General features: G+C 37.1%; 3 protein-coding genes across 3 annotated transcripts; 2 read left to right on the top strand and 1 right to left on the bottom strand.

The window, feature by feature from the left end:
• The first annotated feature begins 1,021 nt into the window (after positions 1–1,021).
• Positions 1,022–6,629, top strand: LOC111341126 (chymotrypsin-like protease CTRL-1). Its single transcript, XM_022948081.2, has 8 exons — positions 1,022–1,120; positions 1,692–1,889; positions 2,552–2,764; positions 3,227–3,396; positions 3,742–3,895; positions 4,259–4,294; positions 4,929–5,024; positions 6,508–6,629. The coding sequence occupies exons 1-8, from the start codon at positions 1,066–1,068 to the stop codon at positions 6,510–6,512; spliced, it is 927 nt and encodes a 308-aa protein (XP_022803816.2). The 5' UTR covers positions 1,022–1,065; the 3' UTR covers positions 6,513–6,629.
• A 1,397-nt stretch (positions 6,630–8,026) lies between these two features.
• LOC111341148 (matrix metalloproteinase-24) lies at positions 8,027–15,516 on the bottom strand. The gene is made up of 9 exons (XM_022948102.2): positions 15,343–15,516; positions 14,092–14,284; positions 13,199–13,406; positions 11,679–11,965; positions 10,681–10,713; positions 10,339–10,446; positions 10,122–10,136; positions 9,055–9,189; positions 8,027–8,339 (listed from the first exon to the last, which is right to left on the bottom strand). The coding sequence occupies exons 1-9, from the start codon at positions 15,445–15,447 to the stop codon at positions 8,329–8,331; spliced, it is 1,095 nt and encodes a 364-aa protein (XP_022803837.2). The 5' UTR covers positions 15,448–15,516; the 3' UTR covers positions 8,027–8,328.
• A 5,538-nt stretch (positions 15,517–21,054) lies between these two features.
• LOC111341139 (uncharacterized) lies at positions 21,055–25,867 on the top strand. Its single transcript, XM_022948090.2, has 6 exons — positions 21,055–21,419; positions 22,185–22,408; positions 23,331–23,401; positions 24,144–24,267; positions 24,900–25,095; positions 25,571–25,867. The coding sequence occupies exons 1-6, from the start codon at positions 21,060–21,062 to the stop codon at positions 25,727–25,729; spliced, it is 1,134 nt and encodes a 377-aa protein (XP_022803825.2). The 5' UTR covers positions 21,055–21,059; the 3' UTR covers positions 25,730–25,867.
• The last annotated feature ends 815 nt before the right edge of the window (positions 25,868–26,682 follow it).

Here is a 26,682-nt window from a genome sequence, read left to right as displayed (position 1 = left end):
AAACAGTGATTCTGTTACAGATCTGTCAAAATTTAGACAACTAGATGGGGAGCAGGGATGGCGCAGTGGTGAGAGCACTCGCCTCCCACCACTGTGGCCCGGGTTCGATTCCCGGACCTGGCGTCTCATGTGGGTTGAGTTTGTTGTTGGTTCTCGTCCTTGCTCCGAGGGTTTTTCTCCGGGTCCTCCGGTTTTCCTCCCTCCGCAAAAACCAACATTTCCAAATTCCAATTCGATCTGGAACAGTGGACAAGAATAGCCACCCAGTGGATGTCCATTGTTAAATCATTATTTATTTATTTATTTATTTATTTATACGTTAATTATTTGATGGATAGTTTCTGTAATTTGTTTGAAAAGGTTATATCCTGCAAGGCCCTATATTTCTATAGATATGCATTGAAGACATATCTTTAGTTATATAGGAATATTGTATTGGTGTTTATTGGTTTTGAGAAAGGTTTTCGAAAATGCCAAAGTTCAGTTACTGCACATCTATTGCAAAAAATAAAAATTATCGGTCAGAGGCAATGTGGCGTTCTCGGCGGAGGTGACTATAAAGGCTGCCTTGAAAAATATCTGCTCTAGAACTGGGAAAATTATTTGAATAAACAAAAATAATACATCAAATATATTTATGAAACCTTTCCAGCTGCAAATATCATTCCATAGCCGTAACATTTGGGCGAATTGGGTCTGCTAGGTTGTATAAATAAAGTATTCTTTGGTTGGTGACTATGACGTGAAATCAGTACAGGGATTTGTATTACTGTGATTATACAGCTGAGCTTGTTAAGCAATGTTGATTTTTCAGTTGTACCTTTACGTCATGTTTCATACCGAAAAGGGGATTCTTTTGCTCATGCTTTTCTTTTTCCAGCTGAAAAATACTCGCAGACGTCTAAATAATAATTTTCCAGACTGTGCGTGAAAGTTGTTTAAAAAAATTGCCCGTGCTGTGTGAATAGGTTACCCAGGTGAGAAGCAACTAACGTTGTATACTGTCTGTATAAAAAGAAGTGTCAGCCTCATCCTGTTAACACATTTGGAGATCATTCCTTTAAGATGAATCTCTGGATTGGAGTTGTGCTGTTGCTGCTTGGCGTATCACAGTCCCTAGGTATTTTTTTCTTTGTAAGCTTTGCATGTCTATTTTTTTTCTTACTCTGTTGAAATGATATCCTAGGTTGTCTTGTTAAGATAAAAGACATCACAGCCTTCGGAAGATTATATAAAATCGTCTTACCTAGGCTAGACTTTTTTTCAGTTAACTTCTTCATAGTGATTGATGAATTAAAGAAAAGCCTTTTCGATTATTGGCTTAGACTGCTAGTGAGAGACTTGATTCACAAATCGAATTAATTAAAAATTGAGTGGCAAGAATAATCCAGTAATTCATGATTAAATTTGCGCTATGTGATAGAAAAAAAATGCCCTAAAATCTCAGCCAATCAGATCGATAACTGAAAACGAACTGAGACACACTTTCAGGTACCACTCTTCACCGGGTTCTTTGAAACTTTCCTTTGCGTCTGACCAACCTCTATTTGTTCTGATTCGCTCTAACAATGTAGATAATTCCTAGAATTAAGAAAATTTCGTTGATTTGATACGGGGCATCATCCTACCTAAATTTATATCTTATTTTTTCTCTTTCATGGTGGTAACTCAAACCATTCATAATTTTCCAGGATGCGGGCAAAAACCATTTTCGGCAAGAGTTGTGAATGGTGATAACGTCTCGCCTAATGATTGGCCTTGGCAGATTTCACTCAGAGTGAATGGTCAACATATCTGTGGCGGATCTCTCATTGAAGAGGACTGGGTTGTAACTGCTGCTCATTGTGTGGAAAGAAACCCATCGCCGAGTGGCTACACTGTAGTCGTTGGTACGATTTGAAGACTAGCTCTTCTGTTTGTTTCACGTTAGCTTTTGTCATTGTGATTCATTGAAAATTTGTTGGTATATCAGCTCTTTAAGCAACACTTTTGCCAATTCTAAGTTTTCCTCTTAGCTCTATTAATTTACGCATAAGCATTAATCATTATTCCGTTACGTCTGTCATCTTTTTTGTTTGTTTTTGCCTAATGCAAAAAAGCTGATAGACTTAAGACGACAAAAAGGCACTTTTAGTTTCTCATTATCATCCCTTTTATTCCTTGTCCGGCTGAATCTCTACTAAAAGTAATGTAATGGGTGTTGAGTCACAAACCACCAAAGTAACAAACATTTTTACAAGTTTTCCTTTTTTTCTGCTTTTGTTTGTTGTTGTCGTTGTTGTTGTAATTGTTGCTGTTGTTGTCGTTGTAATTGTTGATGTTGTTTTTTTTTTCGTCTGTTTGTTTGTTCGTTTTTACTTTGGTTTCATTTTTAAATAAAACGAAAGATAGTCGAAAACAACTTTAGTTTCGGTTTGAAGGAGCTGAAAACTAGCAGTTAGTTCATAACTACAAGTGCCTCCAAAGACAAATCAATAGATGGAACGTGGCTTCAATATTATTAGTTCATAACGAAAATTGAACTCAACTCGCGAAATGACTTTTCTGCCAGGAGCCCACGCGAGGACGGGAACAACCTTCGTGCAGCAGACCTTCAGGTTACGACAACTGTTCAAACATGAAGGATTTGACATGGGAAAGCTCCAAAACGACATAGCTCTTCTACAGGTTAATGGGCGAGTGAGACTGAGTGATAAAGTAAATACCGTTTGTATGCCACAAAAAGGAAAAAGAGTGCCAGCGGGATCACGCTGTTATATTACTGGTAACGAAATCGCTATTTTTTTTTTCTATGGAAAAATGTGAAATCCCCATCTGAGCACGTTCAAGAATGAAGAAATTGTCTTTGACTTGGGTTTTCGCGCGGTGAAATGTAAGGAGGGTTATCATACCGAAGAGTTGCTGCATTGTCATAAAATAACTGAGACACTACAAGCGCTCTGATTGGTCAGAAGCCTATCATTTATTACACCGCCTACACAAAGGTTACTACCACGATAAACTAATTGAAAATGGGGTCTATTGCTTAGTTAAAGCTGACAAGCTACTTGTCTTATGAGCGACCTTTAAAAACTTTTCACATTTTCTACTTCAAGTTGGTATCTTTTTTATCCAAATTTTCCAACATAAAAAATCGTTCTATCCTTCACAGCACTATGATGCAAATTTCTCCTTCGAGTTTTCTTGAAAAGGTATGGTCACTAAATCTAATTAATAACGTGTGAAGGTTGGGGAAGACTTTTTGGAGGTGGACAAGCCGCTTACACTCTCCAACAGGCTGTGTTGCCGGTCGTCGATCACGGAAGGTGTCAAAGTGTCAATGGCTATATGGTTCCTGTTGATGAAGACTCCATGGTGTGCGCTGTAGGCGAAGGCAAAGGTGGATGCCAGGAAAATGTATCAAGTCAGAATTCATTTAATCATGATTTTGAATCGTGATTATCCTTAGGAAGGTCTTTAAGATTGATTTTTGTCCGGGAAATATCTTAATTTTTTTAGTCTTTTAACAAGAAAAACGTCTTCATTTGCATGCATATTCGACTTTCGACAGAGGTTATGAATCGCAAAGGTGTAACACAAACCCATGTCGTCAATACCCTCACTTCGTTCACATGACTAAATTAAGTTTAGTTGAATTTCATGACTAAAACGTTAAAGGTTTCATTATGATAAGATATTCGCTCGAACTGTAGTGTTACTAGAAACAGTATCATAAATGTTTTTTTTCCACGCCCTGACCAGGGAGATAGTGGCGGGCCATTTGTTTGCAACGAAGGAGGGCGATGGGTTTTGAGAGGTGCTGTGAGCTGGGGTCATGGAAAGTGTAGGACAGATCATTACACTGTCTTTGCTAGTGTCAGCAATTTCGTGGATTGGATCAAACAAAAGCAATCAAGTAAGTTCTCAATATTTTCTTCAAGTATGAAACTGATTACTCACTTTTATTTAGCAGTGACTCGATCCTGTAGCACTAATGAGCTTCTCTGCGATCGACCAATAAGTTTCCTCTGATACAAGGTTGCAATCAGAATTACTAACTTAATCAAACCAGAACAAAAGCAGTTCTTGTCCTTTTTAGAGAAAGACGCTCTTAAATCTCTCACGAAAAACGAATTGTACAATCATCACCCGGGGTGATGATGGTTAGACTGGAGATCAACCCTTAAACCAACATTAAGCGATAAACGATCACTCTGCGGCTTGGCCTGTAACAAAAACCGGAAGTTGAAAAAGTGTCACTCTCCTATTTCTATGTTAGGTGGAGGCGGTGGAAACGGCGGAGGTGGGGGAGGAGGTGAGTCAAAGTCAATTTAATGAGATAAAGCTTAATTAGCTGGCGTAAAACAAAAACCAAAGAAATCACAATAGGCAATGGGATTAAAGAGAATTATTTCAAAGGGATTACGAGGACGTGAAGTGGATGCATCTTAAGCCCTAAAGGGCGGAAATAGTGTGTCATCGAATCCCGATTTATTAAGATTTGCATTTAATTAGTGAGAGTTTGGAGCGAGTGTTCTGAACCAATCACAGTGTAGTCGGGAAAAAACTGCAATATTGATCTTATCCTATAAAAAAAATGTCAAATACTTGTGAAAGAAAAAAAATACTTCGTGGCTGGTATGACACAGCGTTTAGTCTCGGCCAACGCGCTCAATACGCATTCGCAAATCCAAAGATGTTAACAATTTTTTTTGTTTCGATGCCGATGTAAATATCCCTTTACCAAACAGTTAAAATAGTACAGTTAACCCATACTGTATACCGATTTCGCAACTTCATGGTTAGCTTTTAACCATCTAAATGTTCAAAGCAAGATTGCTTATTTTTATCGAAAAGGTTACCTTAAAGGGACGAGTGATATTTCTGAATGACTTCCCAATACTACAGGGAATTAATTCTCACGCAAATGTGTTATTTTGATCTGACAGTCTGCGCAGACAAGCTTCCAAACTGCTCGCTGTATCTGCAGTCGTGCAGATACAGCCAATACATCCAGCGACTGTGCCCTAAGTCGTGTCGCCTTTGTAAGTGGATCAAATAGTAGTTATAGTCGCTTATTTGTCCTGTAACCATTGAGAGAAGCGTATTTAGTATCACGTGACAGCTTGACGTCAATCCCATGGCGTTGCGTGACATTTTAGTTTTTGGGGGATATTGCTTATCCTACGATCTGATTGGTTAAAACCTGTCGTGTGGTACAAAATACGCTTCTTTCACTGGTTACAGTACAGAAAAGTGACTATAACTACTTCAAACAATGATTATGTGATAAGCTTAATTATTAAAAACTGGATCATTGGATAATGAAATTCAAGACTTTTTATTGGCTTAGCCATTATGGTATATCAGCCAATATACCATAATCTACAAATATGGTAAGCGTACGTGTCTGCTTAAAATTAAAAGGGAGCTAAAAATTTAATAAAATTGAGTAATTTAATTTAACGTTTTTAATAAAACAATTATTCCACTCGCGCTTGTTGGATATGAGATGATTATAGCCAACTCGGCGCTACGCGCCCTCGTTGGCTATATATCATTTCATATCCAAAGCGCGCTCGTGGAATAATTGTTAATTATTCACGCATTCTGATTAGTTCTTATCTATGAACTATTCGAGGACAGAAACCCAGCTGACGTCATCATTCACAACATTTCTTCTTTTTATCATATCAAAAAATAGAAACCTAACTTGTTATGTCAAATTTTCCTTTATTCATCGTAAACTGTACAAGCAGTCTGGTGAAGTACCCCGCAGAGTGTTCTAAGATTGGCCATGAAAAGCCCCTTGGGGAGCGGTCAACTAACCTATGTATGTATATATTCATTACTGAACAGACGCCGAACAACATAGAATCTATATGTATATCATTTACCCATCTACCATAATTATCATAGTCAGTATAAATATTACTGTCATTGCCAATATCATTATCTTTATTACTTCTATCATTATCAATTCCATTTCTAGTTTGGTTATTTCATTAACATCAAAATATAGTTTTGTCAACGAGTGGTCACTAACCTGATCAATTCAGATACCAGTATGATGGTTTTAACAAATGGTAAACACCACAGCGTACACTATTGAGTTATGGATGCACGCGAGAGGTTGCTAAACACGAAAGAAGCGTAAGAGTCGCTCGAGACGATAGCAGAGAGCGAGTCTAGCTTCTTGAGTGCTTAGCAAACCTCCCAAGTGCATCCATAACTCAATAGTGTACGCTGTGGTGTTTACCATTTGTTTTATAACATAACATTGATACATTGTAGCTAAAGAGTTCCCTTTTATTTATCAAATCTTACGTGACCAGAAAAAACAAGCGCGCGCGGAAAAATAGTCTTTGCATCTGCTCACGTCAGCAGCGTACACTCATGGGCAAATGGGGGACGCTAAATTGACCAATCAGAGCGCGCGCTTTACTTTGGTTATGTTATAATATCGTTTTGTCATAGTCATTGTGCTCTTTTTTTAAATTTGATAGGTTGTTTTTGTTTTCTTGGCAGGTTAAATGAAGAGTGAGGACCCGCAACAACGTGGGATGGATTTATTTCACCAGAATAAAAAAACATTGTTGACTTAATCAAGCAGAGAAGTTCAATAAACTAGCTTAAATGCTCAATATCGAAACTTGTATCAACGTATTTACTGATACTCCAATGGTAAAAACGACTACGACCAAATTCTTTTGAATATAAAACCACATAGTAAGACACCAAGATGAGTAACATGCACCAGCAACAGCAGCAAGGCGAGGTGACTTGTAACAACGTATTTACTGATAGTCCAATGGCAAAAACGAATACGATCAATTTTTTTTTTTAAATATAAAACCACAACGTGAGACACCAAGATGAGTAACATGCACCAGCAACAGCAGCAAGGCGAGGTGACTATTTTCAACGACGAAAAATGGAGAGAATAAATGCCTCTCATCCAGTGTCTATCTTTATGTCTTCGAATTTTTCTCGTGATGCAACACCTGGAATCTCACCACTACATCCAAATCAGGGCCGAACACCTGCAATATTTCCACCACAATCGCACGGTGATCAATTTTGCCACCATTTTGAAAATCCAGGGTACTGCGCCTCTTTTATTGACTTATGTACGGAAAAAAATGGTAACTAATGTTACTATGGCGGTCAAAACGAAGACAATCGAGACGAAAAGATAAAGTTTGGTCTTGATTTTAAAAGTATTTACAGATTTCCGGTGGACGGAATCGTAACGAAATTTCAAAGAAGAAAAAAAGCGTTGGATAAAAGGTATATTTTAATCTTTTCTCTTTTTACTAAGTTAATATTAAGAAGAACTTTATTCAAAGCTTCTGCACTAATATAAATTCAATTGCAGTTGCATGTGGTACGTTGGACAGCTCTTAAGTTATTGAATTCCTTACATCAATCACTACCTGAAAAGAGATATTTGATCCACTGTCGGTATCGCAGAACTTAAATTATCCACGAAAATTTTTTTTAAGCGTCTGTACTTTTTGATTAGCAGCGATGATCTTTGGATATACTGTAGGCTCTAGAGTTTTCAACTGTTCTTTAAAACTTTCGTTCGATAAACCGTGACCTTGGAACTATTTCAAATTTTATGCTGTCAGGTGTTTCATGCCCAAAATTTATTTGGAAAGCTAAACTTCGTATGTTTCACTAACCGTCGCAGTTTGAGATAAACTGCAAGTTGCTTTCAGAAACGAAGAATTGAGGCGTTTTGCAAACTTCTCCTGAACACCATGGGGAGCTGTTTGTGAATGGGGAGCTTATTCAAAGGGCATTGATTAAGCGTCAAGGACCAAATGATTATTTTTCATATAAGTCTGCTTTATTATCCAATTGTGCTTCGTAGAGTACAAATAACGCCCGAGACGAGTACAAATATATATATCTTATTAGACGTTTTGTTGTGTAGTATCGCTGAGTATTTTTACGAGTTGTGCCGTATTTCGAGTCAAAATACAAACAACGAGTCCATCGGTTTAAGCAGCCTCTATGAATAAAGCAATTTTAAACCGTGTTTCTGCATTTTCTCTCATGTGCTTTATTTCCTTATTTAATTTCTACAACTCAGATACAATCAAACGGCATTAGTTTTATACATGTAACATGCCTTGTTAGTTATTTTCTTAAATTAATGAATGAGCCATTTTTACTAAATGTTTTATTCTATCTCTATTGTTGTCATTTTTTGTTGTTGTGTATATTTTTTCCCTTACTGCTCAGTTTTGGTAACTGAGTAATTTTTTCTAAGTTGTTATGTTATCTGTCAAGCATTTTTTTCTCTTCTCGTCCAAACGGTTTCCAAGGGCCAGTGATGAGTTATCCAGCTCCTAGTGTAAGAACAAATAGAGAGAAATAAAAACATATCAACACAAATCAACCAAACTAGAAAAATAACATCTCGCTAAAGTGAAGGTAGACATCCTCCAATATTTCCAAGACTCCAAGGTAAATAACTGTTTTGGACAATTTCATAAGCTGCCGGTCTAAAGAAGTACTGCGTTGAACGCTTCTCGTGCGCTGATTGGCTTGTTCGCAAGTGATTAGCAAGTAGTCCAAGCAGCCGAAGAGAAAGAATCACGCATATTAAAAACATATTTTAAAACATGGCTTCGGGCCCGTTACCTTACCGGGACTTTCGAGAAACGGGACCCTGATCACCTTTTTTTTTTTTTTTTTTTGAGATGAATTTGAAACGCAGTTTTCACTCGGGAAACGAAACTAAAGTTCTGCATTCCCATTGTGGAACGGATGAAATATGTTTCGTTCACATCGGAGAATGGGTGAATTTTAAAACGTCTGTTTTCGCCATGAAAATGCAAACACCGTTTTACGTTCGCACTGGAAAACGAGGGAAAAGTGTTCTTTACACTGAATAACGATCAATTTGAAACGGTGTATTTTCTCTGGAAAGGCAAAACTATTTTCCGTCAGTACTGGAAATTACGGATAAACATTTTCTCGCCAGCGTATAAAGAACAAGGCGTAAGTGACCGGTAGGTCCCATTACGACGAGATGTGAACAGCTAGCATTAAAACACTTACCAGAACAAAATCCACACGTCTTTCTGCATTTATCGGTCATAAAAGCCTTCGTTCTTGGTAACTGGCAGTAACCATAAGTACTCTTCAACATTGTACAAGTAGTCGACGGATACTTATCAACGCAGGGTAATGTTACTACAGAACGAAAACCAAATGAGTAATGCACCGATCAATTCGAAGCTTCAACATACCCCCCATCCCCGGCAACCCAAGGGCTTTTGACTGTCGTCCGTGCTAGGTGGGTGAGGAATTTAAACCTTGCCTGGTTGGGTTGGGTAATTTGAACCGGAGCTGTCAAGTCTTTTTAGCGGAATAAATGTGTTTTAATATGGGAATGGTTAAAAGTGAAAAGGTCATTTCACGCAAAAAAGGCTCAGAAGAGAGCTCCAGAGGAAAGTCACGCTCGCTAATCTTGCCTTTTATAAAAATAAATGTACCATCAAATGCGGTAATTGGGTGGGGAATTTGAACATAATCTTGGCCCGGGGGGGGGATTTGATTGAACCAAACGATAAAAGTTCAAATACCCGAGAGGTTTCCCGGAAGGGTATGTTGAGGCTTCGAATTGATCGTCGCTTAATTGTTTTCTTAAACAAAAATTTATAGTAGTCACTAAACTAATCAGAAATTTAAGTAAAAAACGACCAAACTGCTTGATTGCGATTTACTAAGGCATTGATTGGTTATAGTTTTATATGTGAATGACTTAGAAAAAGAGGCAAAACCAATATGAAATTGCCTCAATGAAAACAGTTCAAATTGTACTTGTTATTTCGATTTGTAAAGCATCTCTTAGTGGATTCTTTAATTCCTTAGCAAGTTGAAATCATTTGAAAGGAGAAAAAAGTTTAATTTTGTCATATCTTAAATTTTTATCTATTTGTTTATTCATTCGTCCATTCAGTTTTAGATTGGTGCTTGGATATCGGTCAGATGAATCCTTTTGAACTTGTGCAAATAGCTCTGTCTGTTTCCGGGATACGATGCGCTTCTACCGTACTATTTTTCTTTGAAATAGGGTTAAGATATTGACCAGTTACATGTTGTAGATAATATTCTTTACTCACCGACGCTCTGACCTCCTAAAAATGTAGAAAAAGAAAACTGAATTAAGTACAAGATTGTTAGTTGGTTAGGATGTATGTATGTTTGTTTTTGTTTTTGTTTTTTTTAATTTATATCTTCGAAATTGTAGTATCTATCTTCCATACCACCCTCGTACACACCCAAATTTTTATATCCACCCTCGTACACACCCAAATTTATAGGCCAAATGAAACTTACCGCAAATTCCACAGGCCTTACGACAACTCTTCCTCACAAAAGGGTTACTAGAGCATTCATGTACATAATCTTTGCATGTAGGCACCTCATCTACGCAGGGCCCAGGAGCTAACTCAAACAAGACAGAAATTCATCTATTAGTGAAACTCATCCAGTTTACTAACTGGTATTTTTATCATAGGATCGCTTAGTCATCATGCCTTAATTCTAATGCTGGATCCGTCCAGAGAGGGCGAAGCACAAGTACTTTGTACAGTGTGAGAAGACAATTTGCTATTTTGAAAGCACAGGAATGCTTAAAACAGTCTTGTATATAAGTGCATATAACATCGACACACTTACACTTAGTCGAGTCCGGTTGAGCAGTTCCTTGCACTGAAAAGGGCAAAATCTGATTAGAAACGTTAGCTAGGAAACTTTTTTTTACGAAAGACTTACAACTGTATTAAGGGTACGACAACGCAACGCAACACTCTGGGAAGTGTGCAATGAAGAACGATATTAGAATTGACATTTTTCTTAATATGTTCGTTTCCTTTCCTCAATATGAGTAAGTTTGAGTAATTTGATTGGTCCTTGTACGTGATGTATTTAGGAAAGACTTGTAGATGAATTCGTTATTAGCGCACTTTTTTTTTCCTTATCTTGTCTTGTTTTCATACTTAGCGATAACTTCTCCTGATTACTGATTACCTTTAGAAACCATTATGCTCCGTTGAATGCTAGGCTTTCAACCGCCGTAACTGTCGCATATCAATATATCTTTTATTTTTGGGGCACAATAAAAACGCTACGATACATCACAAGATCTCACATTACATGACATTACTATGTTAAGGAAAAAAAAAAAGAAAACATTTCGTCAGTAAGGAAGTAAAAGGGGTATTGATAACAAAAAATAAGCAAAGAAATTTATTGAAAAAAGGAGAGCGGCTCCAGAGCCCTAAAGTGTATTTAGAAATTATTTTGTTATTAAACTATGCTATTTCTGGTGCGCTGTTTGTTATGAAATGATAGACGAAGTATTTTTTTTTAAGGACATTTGCATATCAATCTTAGGGTAGCGTGCAAGTGAGCCCTCATTGTTAGCGTTGCAGGACGTGCGTTCCTTTCCGATTTGCCGGAAGTCTGGCACTAATGTTATCATTGCTAGACTCCTTGCAAACCTCCCGCCGGCTCGCGTCGCTCGAGGCCACTCACTCTCCCGCTGGCAAAGGGACACTCGTGGCGTAGTGCAAATCTAAGGTGTATACTGGATTGGGCTTTTTTCACTCCCTGGTCTTCCGTTTAATGTACTGCCAGACCTACTCACTGCCAGACTTACTGCCAGACCTACTCACTGTAGATATATTCAATTCCATGTCTTTCCTCGTCCGTGAGATTTTGGTTGTTGCTGTACTCCATATACATAACAGCATTAGGATCGTTAGAGTGCTTCAACCCCAATAGATGTCCAATCTCGTGAAGAGCAATTGAGAACAGATTGTATCCAGTCGTATTACTGTTGGTGAATTGTTCATCGTCGTCAAAGTGAAGATCGCCAGTTTTCGGATAGAAAGCATGAGCAATGCTTCCACCTGTACCATCAAATTTGCAACAACAGCTGGAGTGAACCTTTGCAACAAATCTTCAAGGGAAAGGAGCCAATATTATTTATGCAAAGAAATCGATATTAATTAAATTTTGATCGTACTGATGGTAGATAGCTCTCAATACTAACATACCTTACAAGGATTACCTGCAAGACTAGTGTATGATTTAGAAGCAACGACAGTTATATTTTGGATTTAACTACCTGTGTAAATCTCCAAAGTTGATTAGCTAAAAGAGGAAACAAACGGTGAAGTTCATTGGTTTCAAAATGTGAGCAGAGGAGACTGAAGATTGTGCCTATCAAACGCCTACCAAACGAAGTATCTTCAGTTTTCAACTGAACGTCACCGAAGCCAAAACCAAAATGTAATCATAGTGACCAATCAGAACTATGGTTTGTATTATCATGAGCCAATGAGAACTCAAATTGTAAAAAGCAAATTGCTCGAGCCGCGGGAAAACTTAAGTGATTGTTTTTAGTTTTGCATCTGATTGGTTGAGAGGATGGTGTGAGTTTTCTGGACCAATCACAAAACAGAGTTTCAACGCTTAAATGAAAATTGACCTACCCGTGATTAATACGTGACGTACATGAAGTGCTCGACCCACACCAGTGGCCTAACTAATTATATCCTTGTGTAATCAAGTGTTTCCTTTTCCTTCCCTTTCTTGTTTTCATATACATTCCAATTAATTGGCATGGATAAAATATCGTTACACGCGTGATACTTTTGATTCCACTTGTTATGTTGGGATTTCATTCACTTGCACTGGTTGTGGTACAGGTATAGTTACAGAGGATATTACATAAGCGCGCGTGGATGAGAATTTTATCTGTGAGTGTAAACTATATCTCTTACGAGTGAGCATAGCGAAAGGATGAAAGATGCTGCAAACACGCGAAGAAAGATTCGTATCCGCAGGTGGATATGTAATGTTCTGTGTACTACATAAATAATGACTGTATGTTGGAAGATCATCAGCACATAAACTGAGCTCGTATAAAGGCTACTTCACCCTCCGTCAAAGTTCTCATTACCAGAGATGTTTTCTCTCACACAAAGTTGAATTCAACCAAAGTAACGTTCGATAATGTAATAAAACTGTTTGTGAAAAGTTGATAAATCCAGTTACATAGACGACATAGATGTATATGACCCGATTTTTGCGCGCGGTGAAAATATGTTATCCAAAGAAGTTGCTTTATTTTGACTCTAGTTGAACGCCGCTACTTATATACGCCATTAATACAGAATAGTTTACTTACGATATATTGATGCTCGCGTTTGAGCTGGCGTCAGTGACCTCACTGAACGAAATCGGACCTATTTTTTCCCATGCCCGAAAAGCTCTCTTTATGATACGTCGCTGCTGACTTGCTGTCAGCCCACCATTTGATGCGAAGTTATGGATTCTGTATTTGAGATGCATATTTTCCCAGCGACGTCCAGAGACTGAAAACCTCTTGATCCGCCCTAAAAGATAAAAACTTTCAGATCAGAGAGGAACAATACAAAAAAATAGATATATAGATACATTATTATTTGACTAATTAAACCGGTTCTTTAGAGGTGATTTAATGGAGCATACAACCATGATATGGGTTCGAATCTTCGTGGAAGACTTAATTTTTTTTCCCAATGGCCTGTTTGTAATGTCTTTTACCCGTATTGAATCAACTCAAATAAAGCTAAGAATAATCTTTAAAGTAAAATTTAATCCACGCTTTTCTCCCAAAATCAATCTTAGTAGTATTTGTGAGCGATTTATTGTATATTAGGTGGCCAACTATGGCGTAAAATGGTGTTTTTTATCATTTTTCATCCAACTTCTAGTCTGTGCAACCTTTATTAAGCACCCCGTCATTCCCCGTGGGTGACCCCGTAACACCGGTTTGACAGTAGGATTTTGTTTGTGTCACGCTAAGGTATTACCTGATTTCCCCATAAAACGCTGTAATAGATTCTTCCGATTCCTCTCCGCTTTGGCAGTTAGTTGGCAGTCAAATTTTCTATGTAACCTCCTTTATACTGGTTGACGACGGTTGATTCCTTTCAGTTCCCCCTGAAAATCATGCTATCCCCCTACTGTTCTACCGTTCCCCTCCCCCACCTAAGGCGATAAATAATGACGGCTCCCCTAAGTTGCAGTATATTTTACCAGGGCTGGGTTTGTCATCGTCGTCAAAATCTGGAACACCGCATCTTGGCTTGTGCATTTCTGCTATTGTTTTACTATCCAGCTGGCCCGTGTCTGGGATATGCGTAAGTTCTTGGAAGATTCTCACGGCGTCTTTGAAGTTATGGTTTCCACTTTTTAAGGGGGACAGGTAATGATACTTCTTCAGAAAATCCTAAGAGATAAAGCAGATTTCTTACCTTAGCTTTTGAAGTATGTAAAGAGCTTTTGTATCAGGCTAAGACAAGTTCGACTACGAGTAAAAGACTAGCATGCAAGTTTTTAACCCCTTCACTCCTGAAGGTGATGAAAATGTAACTTCTCCTTATAAGTAATGAGAATACTCAAACTTTTCAGGTAGACGTTGTTATCTTGATCTAACGGCCGATTCTCATAACTAACCTCCGACGAAGGGCTAACGCTCGAAACGTCAGCTTTTGGAATCGTTACGGTGGCCAGTTTACCACTTCAACTTTGTTGATATATCCAAATTATCTCATAACTAATATACAAGGAAATGTGTAGCAGCTAGAGGGGAGAATTAACAAAACTAATTTTCGTAGCAAAAGGGTTAACAAAATACTAACAGAATCTATACCACGAGACGTCATTATATTCCTTATGAGTAACTAAGTTTTAACGTTACTTTTATTAACGGATGATATCTTGTTTTTGAACACCAATTTTGAACGTCGGGTAATTTGCTTTGTCCAAAGGCCGACTTACTTTCAAGCTCCTGTTGTGCAAATTCGCTTCTTTTGTCAGTAAATAGCAGTAATCAAAGGCAAAGTGATGGACACGAGATGCCACAAATTAAAAAAACATATTAAAACAAAATAAATAAATAAAAAAACTTGCCGCTTGATCTGGCAGGAACTAAGGCATTGCAAAGATCATATCAAAATTGGCCAAGCAAATCATAAGATCATCTGAAAATCGGTTTTCTTTATATGATGAAAGCAGAATTAGAGATATATGATCAACCCTATGAAAAATTATTCTAGGGGGTGAACTAATTTTTTTTATTGCCCAATTAAAATCAGTGATAATTCAGTGCGAAAAGATTTGCTGCAAAACTTGTATTAACCAAGTCTCCATTTGTCGTCACCGTTACCATCAGTTGCGTTACCATCAGTTGCGTTACCATCAGTTGCGTTAGTTCTGGTAAGAAAGAGACGACTTTCTCTAAAACGGATGGTTGCTACATGATAATTTCGATTCAGTGATACGTACCAGAGCAAATCGTTTCTCCTTTTCATCTACTGGAGCACCATTTAAGCAACACAGAGATAAGAAGAGAAGAAGAAATCGCAACATTTGAGATGCTCTTCGCATCATTGGTGTTTTTTGCCTCTAATGGGCACTGGTTAAACGATAGATGTTACCTCTCCGAGATTATGATTCTTATAAACACAGTAGGGCTGAAATGAAACTCTTTATTAATTTGAAGAAGCTGGTCCTTGAAAATAAGGGCATCCTTTGAGTGAAAGAGCACTTCAACGACTCTAAGATCGTTGAAGTTGTCCCCTTCAATCTGCTCCCGGATCATTAAGATCACTTTCGGGAAGTGCACTGAGTTATTTTTATATCTCTTTAAATATTCGATTTGACAAAACCTTGGCTCGAGTTAGCTGCATTAGGTTTCTACATCAACTTAGTTTCATGACATTGAAATAGTTATTGAAAGATCTCTTTAGTGAGTCTTCTCATTACCTTCCATACAATTCTCATCATGTTAGATCTGATGATTTGGTTTTCAGGCGCGTAACGTGGTCATTTTTTCAAGTACGCACAAGTATATATGATCTACAAACCTAAGTAAACTGAGCGAAAAATACTGCGTTATTTACTTCTTGTTCGAAATAGTCGTGTGAATACAAGCAAAGAACAAAGCGTCTTGCCCTTACTTTGGGCAAACTTGGCGCAAACACAACATTGTTTTCAAAATTTTCCAGTTACTTCAAGTACGCACGTGCGTATATGCGTATAGGACGCTACGCGCCTGGTTTTGGATCATCTAATAATTCCCTTGTTGATATTTTTCTTCTATGTCATCGTCATCACCTGGGAGTTTACTAATTAAAGGGTTAACAAAAGGTTTCCGAACAGTGTTGAACAGAAACTCCTCTTCTTATCGCGCACAAAACTCCTAACAGAAATAATTTGTTCAATTTTCAAATTTTATTTTTTTGATTTTCCTTTACTCTGATGCAAAAGAACACGCCCATGGCTTTCACTCTTAAACTCCTAGACGTGATTGAAATGTAACTTCTCCATTTAATATTCATACTTTATCCAGTAAACAAATAAAGAGATTATTTAAACTTATGAAGTAGCAGTTGTTATCTTGTTCTAAAACCAAATTCTCGTAACTAATATGCAAGGAAATGTGTAGCAGCGAAATGGGAAAATTAACAATCTGATCATGGAAGTTCAAGGGTTTAACCTTAACCTTAATCGCTGGTAGTTGACGGAAGATGTTGTGAAAACAGATATTGTGATTTATTTTCATAGGAGAATTAAATGTTTCCTTTTACATTATTACCTTTTATCGTGCTCTCGAAGACGCCAAAACAATCACTCGCCCATCAGTGGGGGCCGATCATGAACGCGAAGCCGGAAGTATCTCCAAACTTGTTAAAAATGAATTAGTTACAAAACAAAAATATTAGGAGGCAAATCTATTGACTAACAACCATTTTCCTAAAGATTGAAGGAACAAATACGAGTAAAATATTGTTGAAAGAGTAATTAGTTGAACGTGTAAGATAAGATAGTAATTTATATCAATGTATTCCTCCGGTCATCGGTCGAAATTATTTTGTCAGTTGGCAATTGTATGAGTGAATATTCAACATGTCAAACAATATAATCGCAATACACGGAGATCAGAAACTGAATGATAAGCTAACTTCTATTGCAACAGATATTTTAATTATCCCAGTCACCTTCACTGATTTGTTATTTTTAAGTATCTTTTACTGTGATCATTATTAAGTGGGAATAAAACGAACCATTTCCTTTCCATTATACAAGTGCTACCTTCCTGTTTGTTGCCATAGAAAATCATGGCACTCAAGTAAATTCAGCGATTCAGTTCGAAAGACGGAAATCAAAATAGGAGATAGAAAAATGAATCAGTTTTTTTCGATACTTCGAGATGGGAAACTCGTCGTTAACTTCGAGAAATATTATAAATCGTCTTTTTTAACTCTCCTTGATCAAGAAACCATCCTGCAAAATTAATTCCTTTTTTGAATATTTCAAATCAGTTTTGTTTTTAGCCTCAATAATTCATAAAAACGTTGCTACTGAGATAGCTACTTCCTATCCATTAACTCAAGAGCTGCACTCTTAAATAATTCCTGTTTATTTTCCAGAAAAACAGATCCATCGGAAGTCTTCGGCTAATTAAAAATGTCTTAAGTGTGTCTTTATGGGTTGTTACCGTGGGTATCATTTTCGAAGCTCTAAGGTTCTTTTACCCTTTTTTAAAACCATCATAAAAAATTTATTCCATCATCTACATCGGTGAAGAGGGAGAAAAATACAGAAAAATGTGTTCGTAAGAATGTACTTTGTCGTCCAGAAGTCATTTATTTTTCTCTTTCCTTTCTTTGCTTCTAAAGAAAAGAAATCTACATTAATTATGAAAACAAAATTTAACTGATCTTTTTAAACCTATTAAAGAGATGAGTTTATAAAAATGTACTTTCTCGTTTAGACGTCACGTATTTTCTTTTTTTCTCATGTATTTGCTTCCGAAAAGACCTTAGTAAAAACAGTAAAGCCATCTTTATTTTTTCAATTTTTAAAGAAAAAGTTTAGAACATGATTTTCGTAGAGAAAACGTCATTACTGCGCAAGAGCCATTAAACAACTTCTGGGGCAGACCTTTAACGATGATAATCTCACGAATCAATCGATTTTCTCGTTTATCAGAAAACAGTGAGAACTAAATTTTCTGAGATCATCATAGAGAAATTTCGGGCCCTCCTTCAACTAGAACTCGCAACCGTTCTTCTGTAAGAAAATTGTGTCTGAGGGCTTTAGCCGTTGGGGCTTATTTTTGTTTCTAACAACTCTTCGCGCAAATTCGAACAAGCTTAATTTATACGAAAAACAAGTCATAAAGACTTCTTAATCCTTTCAAGCGTTTGATTTTTTCCTCTTGCCTAAAGAACTCGTGGGGAGTGCGCAAACGAAGCAAGTACATTTGGATATTCTTTCTTTTAGCTCTCTAACTTTTCTCATCTGCATATCGCATTCAGCTAAAGTGCAATCTTTTACTCGATCATGGGGCTATGATGCGTAACAGAAAAATTGTTTTTATTGCATTTGGAATGTAATGAGTGAAGAATATTTTTTTTTTTCACCTGGCATTGAAGAATTGATTAATATATATTAACAGGGCCACCCGACAAAATTCCCTAATTTAGTATGTATGTGTTTCAATTTAATATGTTAAAACAACCGGGACAAAATAGTGACTACCTTTTCAAAAGCACTAACTAAGCAACTCCTCAAAACTCCTTGGATATTTTAACTGGCTTGAGATGCTAGGAGATCTGAATGGTTATGATGTTGTCCAGCGAAATTCCTCGGTGTCCTCTCTGCCAGACATGGCAGCAGTGCTTCTGTGATGCGTGTATCCGTCTGCGACCTCTTCAAGGTCTTTGGCCGCTATGGCCCGACACAGCAGTGGACGGGCAACAAACTTGTTTAAAATTCCTACAGACACTGATATTGCCAATTAAGCAAATTTAACGAAAGATGACTGGTATAAACTCAGATATAAATACACGGTCAATGATTGAGGCGAAAGTTAAAAAGAATGTGCCAATTTTATCGAGATTTTTTGTACGTGTCGGAGCAAGTGCCAGCAGTGACACTATTCTCTCAAGTCATTTAGAACGGCATATGGTATTTTGTCGACTGGACTGGACTGGACTGGACTGGACTGGACTAGTAAAACGCGGACTAGTAAAGCGCGGACTAGTAAAACGAGGACTAGAAAAACGCGGACTAGTAAAACGCTGACTAGTAAAACGCGGACAAGGAAAACGCGGACTAGTAAAACGCGGACTAGTAAAACGCGGACTAGTAAAACGCTGACTAGTAAAACGCGGACTAGTAAAACGCTGACTAGTACAACGCGGACTTAACAACAACAACAACAACAACAAACAATTTCATACGAAGGCGATCACAAGACTTAATGGCGAGCCAATTCAGTGAGTGACAATCCCTGTTTGACCTTTAAGCTACAAATGAGTTTGACATGCGCCAGATGCAAACGATTTTATAAGTTTAGGCTAACAAAGAAAGAATTTTATTCAGCAGCAGTTCAAAATCTTAAAATACACTTTCGTCGTAAATTTCTCATCTGGAAACTCGATTTTTCTCTTATATTAAAAATTGTTTATTTCGTCGTAAATTTCACGGCAGGAACGCAGGAATTCGATGAATAAAAGTCGCATTAAATCTCCTTGTGTCTAGGTAGAAAGAGTCTCATCGACTTCAGCGTTTTGGTGGAAGAAACACCGATTTACACACGCCATTACAGAAAACAAACAAGCAGACTGACAACTCCAAAACACCTATTTGCATTCACCTACAATTTGACTTTCTGTGACAGTTTAAAACGAAACAGAGGTAAATCTTCGAAGATTAATCGTTGTTGGAAATAAAAAATACTTTCCGTAAGATCTCTGTTTTTCTCTTTACGAGAAAATCGTCGCATGATCAGTTAACTCGTGTGTGTTTGTCCCACCAGTACTGCTATTTCTTCAAAAGCGTATGCTTCTTTCCTCTTTAATTGACAGATGTCACATCGTGACAGTTACTTTTAAAAAAAATGTTTGAAAATTTGTTCGGAGGCCTTTTAACTACCTTTACAAATTAAAATGTTTCGGCGAAAGTTTTCTCTTTAATTTGAAGAACCTGAATGATTTAGGGTTACAACTACGATTTTAATTACGGGAATATCCTCCTTGAACTTAACAACTTGATAGCGAGTGAGTTATAAAGAAAACAAATGTTATTCAAATTAAAGAGAAAGCTTTCGCCATTAAGTCAATTAATGTCTTCGCCATTAATTGGCTCGCCATTAAGTCTTGTGATCGCCTTCGTATGAAATTGTTTTTTTGTTATTGTTGTTGTTGTTGTTGTTGTTGTTGTTAAGTCCGCGTTTTTCACTAGTCCGCGTTTTACTAGTCCGCGTTTTACTAGTCCGCGTTTTACTAGTCCGCGTTTTACTAGTCCTCGTTTTACTAGTCCGCGTTTTACTAGTCCGCGTTTTACTAGTCCGCGTTTTACTAGTCCGCGTTTTATTAGTCCGCGTTTTACTAGTCCGCGTTTTACTAGTCCGCGTTTTACTAGTCCTCGTTTTACTAGTCCGCGCTTTACTAGTCCTCGCTTTACTAGTCCTCGTTTTACAAGTCCAGTCTAGTCCAGTCCGAGAAATACCATATGCCATTTAGAACTCAGTCCCCTTTGAAAGAAAAACAATTTATAACGACGACCCTTTTCAATGGGTTTGATAAGGGGAAAAAACAACAAATGCCAATCATCCAAGCAGCCTCTTTGGAAACAGTCGATAAAAATCGCTTTGAGTGTGAAAACAATAAACATCTTGATCGTTCTTCTGTACCAAGATGATGTCTGTACTCCGCATCTTGGTGCAGTCAAAGTTGGACGAGTACAACTCCTCTTCTAGTCGTTCACATCGCTCGTCCAATCTCTTTTTACGAAGCAGAGTTAACTGGAATCAACTGAAATATAAATATGTGATTTCAAAACGTAAATTAATAATTTCTGTAGCGAAACGCTCGTATATTTTGCTCATTTCTTTTATTTATTATTTTTTAAGCTTTGAGTGTCACTCCGCGCAGGGTCTGGGTCAGAATCTGCATACAGGAGTCACGTGATCAGTTGACCGTTTTTGAAAAATGGCGGCCACCAGTGTAAATATTTACTCACCACTTTCAAGGCTTAGAAACGATAATCAGTCGTTGCTTGAACAACTGAGACATGGACAGGATGACATTTGGAACGTCCTGAAAAACATGCGGTCCACAAGGGCGTCTTATCCAACCAGAACACACGGAGAAACGAGTTTTATCTATCGAGGAACAGACAGAACGCCATCGAAGGTGTCTCGCAAAGTCCACGAGAGCATGAGAGATGCGGGTCAAACAAGCACGCCGAAAAGTTATGGGCATGCTTTGGTTGCTGATGGTAATGACAGAAGAAGCAGGACACCGTCTAGACCAGCCTCTATTCTAACTACACCAGGTAACCGCAAAAAGGTGAGATAAAATAATTTCCATTTGAGAGCAGAGCACATAACCATAGGTAGCTTACCAATTACAGCCGTGTACATGTACGCTTCTGGTGAGAGTTACAAATAGCTACAGTAAGGAAACGTAATACCTCCAGTTCAGTGAAGGACTGTTCGTACCCTACACTTTTGTTTTTATGAACACAGAAGTTGATCAGTGTGAAATAAGACAGTACTTTGGAAGGTGTAGGGATTTGCTAAAACAGTTATCAGTAGTTATTGCTTGGCCATGTCAATTAAATATCGATATTGATCAGTTAGAACAAAATTGTAATTTAAACTTATTTGCTTAATCCAGTGAAAATTGTTTAGGTTAGAACTGTGATAAGAAATTATACGCAGATCCGATCAATATATAATCACTTAATCTTGTTTGATGTAACGCGCCAATTCATAGAAGAAAAAAAGGATAAAATCAATGAAAACTAAGAAATGTTTCAAATTGGAGATCTTCTAGAAACTAGGAATGTTCAGGTGAGATTTATTTAGTTTTTTGCCCTTGGTGTACAATGTTCAAAATAAAATTTAACATGCATACACATGTGGATGATCGTTCATCTAAACCTTTCTTGAAAATTTGCTGATGCCATGTGGGTCAAAACTGTTCACATTCTTTGCCTCTGACTTGGTGATGTGGCATACACATGGCATATTATGTGCAGTGTATTTCTCAATGATGCCCCCACTCTCAGCAATGACTTGTTTTTGAGTTTTTGTGTTTCTTCCTTTTCAGACACCCAAAAAATCTCTGCATGTAAGCTTTGAACTTTCTCCTCGTCATGAGCGTAGTGTGATTGGTGATGACAATGCAAGAAGGTCTCTCCTTGGGTATGACTGGATTGCAGGTCTGTTAGACAACACTTCTTACCTGTCAGAGAGACCAGATGACTTTTTTGATGAGCTGAAAGAGTTCAGACGAGTTAACAAGGAGGATTGCTTTGGAACTACTCTCTCTGAGTAAGGGGATACTTTTAACAATTATGTTTAAGAATGTAATTTGGTTATATTAACTAAGTTGAAATTTGTAAATTGGTCACGGTAACGAATAAAAAAGCTGACGTTTCAAGTGTTAGCCCTTCATTTTGATGGAGACACGTAGAGTAATCCAGTTTTGGAAACTGCAGAAGCCAAATACAGCTCTACATGTAGCTTGATGGTCTAGATCACTCATGGAAAGGACACCTGACTGCCAGTTATGCACCCCTAACAATAATTATGCAAGATTCAAGTTACTTCATCATGTTCAAGCTTTAAATTCCAGACAATAACTGATGGAAATTTTAATTTGCCAGGTTCCATTAAATTATATTACATGTATATACATGCAAAGTGATCTACATTGTACTGCTTAAATAGTCTTTAGTGGAAACAACTTACAGTTATAAAGTCAGTTTGCTTGAAAACTCAGTTTGTATGCATGGGTGGATAGATGTGCACTCTGAACATGTACATTTATACTGATTTAACATTAATTTTATCACTGGGAACTTTGTTACATCTTTTTTTTCTTTTCAAGAGTCCACTATGTATTTTATTAAATTTTAAGGGCCAGCTATTAAACAAAGTTTAGGTGTTGTTTAACCAAGCCACGTTCTAAACTATCTTGAATTTAACTGAATCTTTTATCTGAACATATATTTTTGTGAACTGAGTCAAGAGGACTGAAAGCTAGCAGTGGAAGGACGTTTATTTAATGAAAACAGGTGGCTTACAGAAAACACATGTATGTGAGGCTCACTGCTTGCGTGAAACCAGGGTTTGGGTTAGACCTTGTGTACAATAACCAACCTAATGAATTGTTGTTACTTAGTCTACATGTTTATACAATTAGTTACAATAATTATTGATTTGAAATGCCACTGGCTATTTAATCTTTCAGGAGGCCATATACTCCATTAAAGTTTACTCCAACCAGAAACACTGAAGGCAGCAAAGAGGATGCAGTAACATGTAAGTACAATTTCATATATAATTATTTTACTCTTTTCACCCACATTCTTCCTGTTTGGATTTAAGGTAAAAAAGTTTCATTTAGTGCCCATAGTCAACGCTTTCTAATTTGTTTTTTAGGAGTAAATCATTAAATTATTAAATTGTGTGTATTCTGGAATATACATGTATATGTATACTGTATGTCTGTTGTTCTTGAGCTGCTTTTACAAAGGACTACTACAGAATTGGAGAAAAATTACTTAAAGGAAAGTAAAAAGTAAGAATAAAGAATAATTGCAGTTTATTTTAATTTGTTTATCTACAATGTATTTATTTAGACATTTAATTATATTGTTCTTACAGAAAGTGTTTTTTTTCTTTACCCATTTTCCTGGCTCCCTCAGACACAAATTATATAAAAAGTAGACTTTTGTTTCTTTGCTCTTCACCTGAAAATTACAGGAGAGAAATTAACCTGGGTTTGGTATTAACATACATGTATGGTGCAGCTGGCAAAAAATTTTGTGCATGTTGGTTTTGAGCCTGTTCTCATGAATTAACCTCACCCAGAAGTGATGGAAAATGTGCATTGGAATTTGAACCAAGCCCAAAATTTAATGCTGCATAATTGATTATGGTGTGACAACTGTTTTCTGTTACTATTTGTACATGGTGTATCTTCCTTTATCCTTCAATTTTAAATGATGACAATTGCTCTAGAATTTATTGATCCAACAGTGTAAATGGTGTTTTCATGCAGGTGAAAATGCATACACTTTAAACGAGAGGCTCTTTCCTGTACCAATCCATGGCCCAGAAGCATCTTGCTCAGTTTGTCATACAAAACCAGAGTCAGAGTATGAAACAGAGGGCAGTTATGTTCGGTGAGTTTTTTTCAATCTGAGCTGTAAAATACAGTAACGTTGTTGTATTCTTGTTTTATTGAAGTCAAGAATTTTATTTTTAACATGGTTGCTTAGAAAAGGAAAAAAAATTGCCTTGAGGTCTGGGAAAAGTCAGGGATACTCTTTGAGTTAAGGAAAATTTATGTCTGGTAAAAGTCGGAGAAAAGTTAAGTCATGAGTAAATATGAACCTATTTATCTTGCTCTGGCCTCTTCTTGATGAAAGATGCTTAAACTTTTTGTTGTGTGGAATGTTATTCATGCTAAACTATATTGTTTAATACAATGGATAGATTCCTAACAAGCATGTCATTTCCTCTTGTAATGCAAGTTCATGTTGGTTTGTAAATGAAATCAAGGCTGTGCTCTAACAGTGCCTGGTGGCCCCTGGCACCTTACTCGTGGGCGACTCGGAAATTTTAGTTTTTTCATACAAAGCATATGCTGGGCACCCTAGATTTCACAGTTTCAGAGCACTGGGCTCCATTCAATTTTCCTTAGAGCACAGCCTTGGAAATCATACACTTTCTTTTTCTTCCATTTTCATAATTTTTTAACATTTTTATATATGTTTTGAATTGATACAATCATTTACTTATCTTTCTTTTCCAGAGTAAGTGTACCAAGGTCATCTCTTGTCTCACCCCACAAGTTTAAGCCTCATAGAAGAGCAAGCTTTGATCCAACTGATTCAGTGGGCTTGTCATCACACTGTCTAGCTGGATGGGAGAGTTCTAAACCCACAGTCATTCCAATGCCCTCATCTTTAGATCTAAGAACATCACTTCACAAATCTCGCACCACACTGGTATGTTCTTGTGTAGGAGCTACATGTACATGTACTCTGCACATATAGTGAGATTGATACTGACAAACTTCTTATTGTTTGGGGGTAATCTCTCTCATTAAAGTTCCATGTACAGTCTTATTTTTAGTTTTGCATGGCTTTATTTGAGTTCTGGGTTTGGTCACTCTGTTGTGATCATGGGCAAGGCACCTTAATTGTTCTCTCATTAGTCTTCCCTGGGGTATAAAAAAGTCAACATTGCGAGACAGTGTCGCAAACTTCTTAATGTAGCATCAATTATGATTGTATGGGTAGAGGGTGAGGTACATGTAAGTGCCCCTCTTAGAACAGGTATCAGCTCCGTCTTTATGAAATCAGGCTCTTACTGTTTTATTCAACAACATCTTTCAGATTTGTTCTTGGTAATTGATAGTGCCTGGCTGTATTAGTGTTTAAAAGTTTGATTGTAACATTTTTTTTTAAAATGTCTCTATAGGATGCATCACAAGCTGGCAACTTAACTAGCCCTACTACTCAGTCAACAGAGGAATTATTAAACAGAAGTCATATGCTTAGATATGGACTTCAGGTGTTAGACAGAGAAAGAAGAGAAACACCTCAACCACCTCATACCACACCATACCCTTTTCTCTGATGAGCTGCTTTTAATTAGCTGTGTAGAATTCCCTGATGATGATTTTATCTGTTACATCACAGGCGGCCCAAGCTCTCTTTGAGAACCACACAAGGAACACAATTTGCATATCGATTTATAAGGATTTGTATGGAATTTTCTACAAGATATCCAAGCACAGAGATAGTTAAAAGTGAAAATATTAAATAAAAATGGCTTACCTTATTCCATACGTGTGTTGCTTGCTTCTGGTAAGCAACACACGTATGGAATAAGGTAAGCCATTTTTATTTAATATTTTCACTTTTAACTATCTCTATGGATATCTTGTAGAAAATCCCATACAAATCCTTATAAATCGATATGCAAATTGTGTTCCTTGTGTGGTTCTCAAAGAGAGCTCGGGCCGCCTGTGGTTACATGAAGATGGTATATCTTTGTTCACATGTGCAGTGGAAACTCTCTTAACCCTTAAACCATTAATATCTAAAAAGCAATTCTCCCCTTTTTACATTTCACATTCCCTTGTTCCTTTTAAAACAGGGGTTGGTAATTGAGCCCTCCTCCTTCATTTCCTTGATAATATTTTGAAAGTTAAAGAATAAACTATGTATCAATCACCTCAGGGGGGAGGGGTTCAAATCTAACCTCGTCTGTCCTTTTAAATCCTGATAAAGCATCTACTTTATTATAAGCATCTACTTTATTATAAGCATCTACTTTATTATAAGCATCTACTTTATTTTAAGCATCTACTTTATTATAAGCATCTACTTTATTATAAAGCATACAAATTCTGCCTTTAAAAAATTTCCTTATGATTTCTGTTCATTTTCTACTTCTCAGTTACATCTTTTCAATTAATGCAGCCTCTGGGATATGTGCTTGTTAATTCAAACATATTTGATTCTGGTTTTCAAAAACAATACCACACATGAATTTGATTAAATTTACATGTAGTGATGATTTTTACA

The sequence above is a fragment of the Stylophora pistillata genome, chromosome 8 (genome assembly GCF_964205215.1).
Source record: "Stylophora pistillata chromosome 8, jaStyPist1.2, whole genome shotgun sequence".
Classification (NCBI taxonomy): Eukaryota; Metazoa; Cnidaria; class Anthozoa; order Scleractinia; family Pocilloporidae; genus Stylophora; species Stylophora pistillata.
Note: the sequence above shows the minus strand (reverse complement) of the source record. Positions and strands in the feature narration are given on the sequence as shown.

Coding starts and splice junctions, on each gene's coding strand:
- LOC111341126 (XM_022948081.2), top strand. CDS start 1,066: ATGAATCTCTGGATTGGAGTTGTGCTGTTGCTGCTTGGCGTATCACAG. Junction 2,765..3,226: donor ATCACGCTGTTATATTACTG/GTAACGAAATCG, acceptor TAACGTGTGAAG/GTTGGGGAAGACTTTTTGGA. Junction 3,896..4,258: donor GATCAAACAAAAGCAATCAA/GTAAGTTCTCAA, acceptor TTTCTATGTTAG/GTGGAGGCGGTGGAAACGGC.
- LOC111341139 (XM_022948090.2), top strand. CDS start 21,060: ATGGCGGCCACCAGTGTAAATATTTACTCACCACTTTCAAGGCTTAGA. Junction 21,420..22,184: donor CACCAGGTAACCGCAAAAAG/GTGAGATAAAAT, acceptor CTTCCTTTTCAG/ACACCCAAAAAATCTCTGCA. Junction 25,096..25,570: donor ACAAATCTCGCACCACACTG/GTATGTTCTTGT, acceptor ATGTCTCTATAG/GATGCATCACAAGCTGGCAA.
- LOC111341148 (XM_022948102.2), bottom strand. CDS start 15,447: ATGATGCGAAGAGCATCTCAAATGTTGCGATTTCTTCTTCTCTTCTTA. Junction 14,285..15,342: donor AGGAGAAACGATTTGCTCTG/GTACGTATCACT, acceptor TTTATCTCTTAG/GATTTTCTGAAGAAGTATCA. Junction 13,407..14,091: donor CGATGACAAACCCAGCCCTG/GTAAAATATACT, acceptor TTTATCTTTTAG/GGCGGATCAAGAGGTTTTCA.